This window comes from Chroicocephalus ridibundus, chromosome 2 (assembly GCF_963924245.1).
Source record: "Chroicocephalus ridibundus chromosome 2, bChrRid1.1, whole genome shotgun sequence".
NCBI classification, from domain to species: Eukaryota; Metazoa; Chordata; class Aves; order Charadriiformes; family Laridae; genus Chroicocephalus; species Chroicocephalus ridibundus.
This window is the reverse complement of record NC_086285.1, coordinates 62,692,916-62,699,046: the sequence shown is the minus strand read 5'-3', so window position 1 is coordinate 62,699,046 and position 6,131 is coordinate 62,692,916. Positions and strand designations below refer to the sequence as shown.

The 6,131-nt window shown below is 45.7% G+C and overlaps 1 protein-coding gene across 5 annotated transcripts in view; it reads right to left on the bottom strand.

Annotated features, from left to right (window-relative positions):
- Positions 1 to 4,570, bottom strand: part of TNS3 (tensin 3) — a 221,061-nt gene extending 216,491 nt beyond the window's left edge. For 4 of the 5 annotated variants that reach the window (XM_063325677.1, XM_063325681.1, XM_063325680.1 and 1 more), the window contains exon 1: positions 4,394 to 4,569. In XM_063325677.1, the coding sequence (XP_063181747.1) occupies positions 4,394 to 4,489 (96 nt within the window). In that variant the 5' untranslated portion in view covers positions 4,490 to 4,569. Of the gene's footprint in view, positions 1 to 4,393 lie in introns of all 5 variants that reach the window. The other variant, XM_063325678.1, reaches the window with a different exon arrangement.
- Positions 4,571 to 6,131: the final 1,561 nt, after the last annotated feature.

Here is a 6,131-nt window from a genome sequence, read left to right as displayed (position 1 = left end):
GCTAAAGACTTCTAAACTTGTGGGCTTTTGGGGTCAATGCTGCTATTTGCTTCATATTCAATCCAAAAACCCTTTAAAAACTTTCTTCCTGGAAAAATTACTTTTTTTTCTATTTTTTCCATCTGTACAAATAGGTCATTAGTAGCAGAAGCCCGAGTATTCCTACAGGGGGATTATGGACTGTGTAATATTGGTGACTACTCTCTGATGTAGAGTAACATCCTCACATTTGCACGTTTTAACCCAGAGTCAGAGAGACTAAGATATAACATGGAAGCCTGCTGTACAGAGAAAGACAGTACAGAGATGCATTTGGACTGTCCTTTTTGCTGGCTTTGCACAAGTGACAACTCATTGCTTAAAAAGTAATATGCTTCAGTGGAAAAGCATTACACTGAGGATCAGGAAACCTGAAGTTTTTTTATGTATTTGCTGAGCAACTCTGAAAAAAGTTATTTTATTTACCTTACTTTGCACTTTGGTTTTCCCTATTGCTTTTTTGCTTGCTGATATAAGACAGCAGGACTCATATACCGTTTGTCTTTTTCAAGAGAATATCAGCAATGCAAACCACAGGTGTTTTTTTATCATAAAATGTTATGAGCTGTGAATACACCAGTCCTTGAACTGAAATTATCAGAGACTATATGCAAACAGGTTCCTATCTCCCACACTCGATTTCCAAGGAAAAAAAAAAAAACATCCCAAGAAATGCTCCTGTAAGAAATCTGACCTCACTCACTAAAGATTGTTCAGGGACTCTGACCTCCCTTACAGTATTATACACAAAGAAAAAGAAATTTAAATACATGGTTAAAAAGTAAAGATTAAGACAATGAGTTTCCAGGTAACACTGGGATCTGCTCAGGAAGGATTGCCTACAGAAACTGAGCCAGGGCTGGTGTGTGCATTGCCTGACTCCAGTCCAAACTGAATGGGGAATTCAATAGTCACTGTCACAGCAGCCCCCCACAGAAAGCTGATAAACCACCCGAGGACAAGGCCTAACCAAAACCCATAATTGCAGACCTGTTGCATCAGTGACGATTTTTAAGTTAGCTTGATTCCATTGATTCCAAGACAAACATACTTGTCTAGTGTATTCACACGAGAAAAATCTATTCTTCCCCTTGAAAATACAAACCAAACAAACCCACTCACTCTTTAAAATACCTTCCTAGAGTCAAATTTATGCTATTTTCCCCTCAACTTCGTGTTAAGACCTTTTGCCACATTCTGAGGCAGGATGTCTAATATTACAATTATTTGAACCAGCCAGTGGTATAAATTCAGATGGCCTATTGTATAATTATATATCTTCCTGCTGGAAGAAAAAGATCAATAGCAATTCAGCAATATAGAAAGCTTATATTTTAAGCTGTTGCATGTTGCCTCCTTTTTCATGTTCCAGATGTAAAATAAAGCCACTGATGTTAATAAATCCTGCCCACGTTTTCTGTTCCATAACAGCAGCACAAATTGGAGCCTACGCCATCATTTGAACTCATTTTATAACCAATATTTTGAGAATTACCAGTCCAGCTTCCCCTATCACTCATACTAATTTAAAACTGATGAAATCCAAGTGGTTTCAGAGAAGAAACTCTTGATTTGTACTAATATATAATAAGAGAAAAATGTAGACCATCAATTTCATGGAACTTGGTATGAGGATGGTGAAGTTAGCCCCAGCAGTCCCTGCAGACTGGTGCTAAGGCAACTACCAGATTTCTTTATAGAATCAGAGAATCACAGAATGGTTCGGGTTGGAAGGGACCTTAAAGACCATCTAGTTCCAACCCCCCTGCCATGGGCAGGGAAACTTCCCACTAGACCAGGCGGCTCAAAGCCTCATCCAGCCTGGCCTTGAACACTTCCAGGGATGGGGCATCCACAACTTCCCTGGGCAACCTGTTCCAGTGTCTCACCACCCTCACAGGAAAGAACTTTTTCCTGATATCTAATCTAAATCTACCCTCTTTCAGCTTGAAACTGTTACCCTGTGTCCTATCATTACACTCCCGATGAAGAGTCCCTCCCTATCTTTCCTGTAGGCCCCCTTCAGGTACTGGAAGGCCTCTATAAGGTCTCCCTGGAGCCTTCTCTTCTCCAGGCTGAACAACCCCAACTCTCTCAGCCTGTCCTCATAGCAGAGGTGCTCCAGCCCTCAGATCATCTTTGTGGCCCTCCGCTTGAACCCGTTCCAACAGGTCCATGTCCTTCTTGTCATTATTGCTTGTTGCTTGGTATTATCCTCTGCCTGTCCTTTTAAGAGTTACAGAAAGAGGAGTTTAACATCATTAACTTGTTCTTTTGCTCCTGGGTTCAACGCTCAGGTTCACTTGACCCTTCAAGATATCTTAGCAAGGAAAGGAAGAATTAAGAACAAACTTAAAAGTAAACTCTAGCTTAAAAGGAGTTACTCTTAAGCAGTATTAATATCATTAATTAGCTGGAGAGCCTTCTGGGCACCAGCCTCTCAATTAGCAGCCCCAGGCAGCCACAAAGAAAAACAGGAACCTAAGTGTAGTGAGGCAGAAGTGTCATAATGAACAGGTACCACACCAGTGTGACACTTTCTAAGCAATAGGGTTACCCTTCCCTAACTAAAGCCTAGCTATATAAGTTCTAGCATGCAAATGAGAACAAGGCATGGCTTTTGCTCCCAAAGTCATATAGTGGGGAACATTTTCTTAATGTGTTTCAAGAGCATCCAGCAAAATTGGGGTCCTGGTGCCGACTGAGTCACTGTGCAATGACCAAGTCGTAATCTTCCCTCTAGTAAAGCATGCTCCATTAAGATTCTAAAATTGGAATCATGGTGCTGGAGCTAAGAGTTACTAGAAAATTAATATTTATCAATCTCTGAAAAAAACCAATTTGTTACAATAATTTTTCTTTCCGTTTAAAGAGATCACTGGAGATCATTGTATATGCTTTTAAATGGAATAAAGCTCCTTCTAATTCTGAGAGAAGGCAAAAATTTCAGCCTTTTAAATGACTCACTTGTCTACAACTGAATGCTGGACATCTTACATCTCAGAGGAAAGTAATTTTGGCAGGAAAACATAGACTCAGATATTCTCTTGGCAGCTTTTTATAATAAAATGGTTATTTGAAGCCACTTGGTTTGAAATGTTAGACACACAAGAGTGATGGCGATGGTTTCACAGACAGAGTGCACATGAGATAGTCAAAGGGAGCTTGAAACCAGTAAGGATTATTTAGTGCATATAACCACAGTTACCACTTGTGTGGTATATTATTCATTAATTTCTGGGAAACCAATCCTAAAAGGTTTCAACAGAAACCGTATGCTTTCAGAACAGATTTGAAATGAAAGAGGCTGCTCACTTGAGCATGCAATAGGAGAGGGCAACTGCTAAGACTGCTATAGTGTGCCAAACCGAGTCAGCAAAAACATTTAAACATATGCTAAAAATTAATTAAAAGCTGTTGTTGAATAAAGCTGTCAGAGGTAACCCCGAAGGAAGCGCATGAAACTGCAAAGGTCCAGAGGTTTGCTTAACAAACCAGATGCTTGAATGAGCCTCTGGAATGAGCTGCGTGGCTCTGAGCCTCTCAGCTAATGCTCTAGAGAGGTTTCTGGTACTTCCTATTTGCAGTTGTGCCGAGAGGCTGCTATTTTGGAAGTTTCTCTGTTTTTGTGCAGTCATAAAGGCAAAGGGAACCCATCACTGAGATCAAATGGGTTTAAAACCAGAATTATTTAAAGTCGATCAAACTTTCACACCCGTGAAAAGTTCCTATGTGTGCTTCAGGATTATCAACCCGCCCTCATTTTTGGACATTTCTGTTCCGTAGCTGCCCCAAAATGCGAGTCAGGTGCATATTCAAAAGTAACAAGGGAATATTTACAGGAGCAGGAAGGCGAACGCATACCGTGGCGTGTGCCAGCTGCGGCCGGTGTGGCAGGGCAGCAGCGCGCTGCTGACCCAGTGCCGCGGGCTCAGTCCCCCCTGACCGAGCCGGCGCAGCGGGGGAGCTGCCGCCTACGCGCTGGAGGCCAGCGGAGCGCTAGGAAGCCCCTGGCAAGGAGTTACGGAGGGCGCCGAGACGCCGCCTCGCGTACCCGCGCCTTTGCTTTCCTCGCTGCCGCGGAGAAAGGCGGGCGCGGCCGCTGCCACGCACACCCTCCGCCCCCCCCACCCGGCCCAGGCGATGCGGAGTTGCCGCCGGCGCCCAGCGGCCGAGCCCGGCGGGGCGAGGCGAGGCGAGGCGATGCTCTCGGCGCCGGACGCAGGCGCCTCCCCGCGGCCCGCCCTTCGGCGGCGGCGCCGCCGAGCCGGGCGGGGGTGGCCGCGGGCCGGCAGCGCCGAAACCCGCCCCGCCGCCCCTTCCGCGCCGGGGCTGGGGAGCACGTCCCTCGTACCTGAATCATCGTCTCAGCCTCTTCTCGCGCCCAGCGGCGACGGGGCAGGGGACGCAGCTCCCTCCCGCGGCACGCCAGACTCGCCCGGCCGCCCATGGGGCACTCCCGGCAGCTCTTTGCCTCCAGCGCAGCCCCAGGACTCTGCCCGCTCCTCACTCGCCGCCGGCGGCCATGACCCGCCCCCCTCCCCCCCGCCCCGGTGCGGCCGGTGCCGGGCTTCCCTGGCCGGTGTGAGCTCCTCTGGCTGTCGGCCGCCCTGCGAGCGCCTTCCCTCTCCGCTTCCCCTTTTGTTACTGGGCTCCCGAGCTGACCACACCGTGCCCCCTCCGGGGCCAGGACGACAAATCAGAGAGCCGGTGCCGCAAACTCTTGTCTGCAGCTGGGGAAACTTAGCCTTCCCTTGTCCTGGTGGGAGGGTTTTTGGATCACTGAGTGGTATGGATACAATAACATCGAAACTAATAACTCGCAAAACAGTCTGCTTCCGAGGGTGTGCTGCTTTTGTGCAGAAGTGAGCTTTCCAGCAATCCGTCACTAAAGCAAGCTGATGATAGTGCCCAAGTAACTTGAGAAAGAAAAATGGATATTTAAAGTTGACACCAAGAATGACTTGGAAAATAATTTCAGAAGGGGAGAACCTACAGGAATGTCCTGCTTCATTGTGTAATCTGCGTGCCTGTGTACGTTAAATAATTCCCTTTAGCTTTTAACAGAACTTATTTTCCCTCCCTGCAAAAGGATGCATACTGCTAAGGGGCAGGAAGGCTGACGGTGTGATGGAAGCATGGTACTGTAAGCTTAGAGACAGGGGATGTGTTTACCTCTTTGCCAAAGACGTTTGCTATCCTGTGCAATTTAAGTTTGCAGAAACGTACGTAATTTTGCATGTTTTAATTCTTAGATCTCCAGCTTTAGCTGCTTTACCCACAGTGCTGAGAATCCCGCCAGGACCTAAGGGTGTAACACTGGATAACTCTTGCTACTATAATTAAGGGATCATAGGCAAAAAATTTCAGCTGTCTTCTCTTTGGGTTTCCAAGTTTCCTCCTCTGCAAAAAAAGACACGGTATAAATCAGTGCTTCCCTGCCTCTGATGTGTCCTGAGAAGTTCAAGGCACAATTACTTGACTGTCATGCTGTAAAAGATATCTGTAACTGAACAGCAAAGAGAGTTCATTACCTATTTCCAAGTATTTGAACTTCAGTGTTCTACCAGTGGCATCTTGAAATAGATTTGGAGGAACTGGGTCGATCAGTTTTGTTTTAATTCAAGGAACAGAAGAGATGGGAAATCATTTCTGAACATCTGTGTTGTGACAACATCTGGCACATTATGATTTAGGACAAAACAATATGTCTTTTATACAGGCAAAAAGGAAAAGCAATTAAATTGGTTTTAACACTGTTATTATTTGTTTGTACCATTTGGATGTTCTAATTGTGTGCTTTGCCCCCGTTATGCTAGGCACTTGGCTTCAAGATGGGTTTCAGCCTTCTCCCCAGCAAAACCAGAGGGAGGCTGGGGAGGGCCTAGGAGTGTGGGGAAAGAAATAACAAAAAACGCAGAGATATGTAGTGATTTCAAATTAACTGTGTCTAAGACATAGAGCACTTCCTAGAAAACAATGACCACAGCCTGAGGCAAAGCTAGGCATATTAGCATCGAGTCTGCCATTAACTCTCCAGGAAATGCACTGGAGTCTTTAATGAAATTATAGCCAGTTACTCGGTGGGAGAG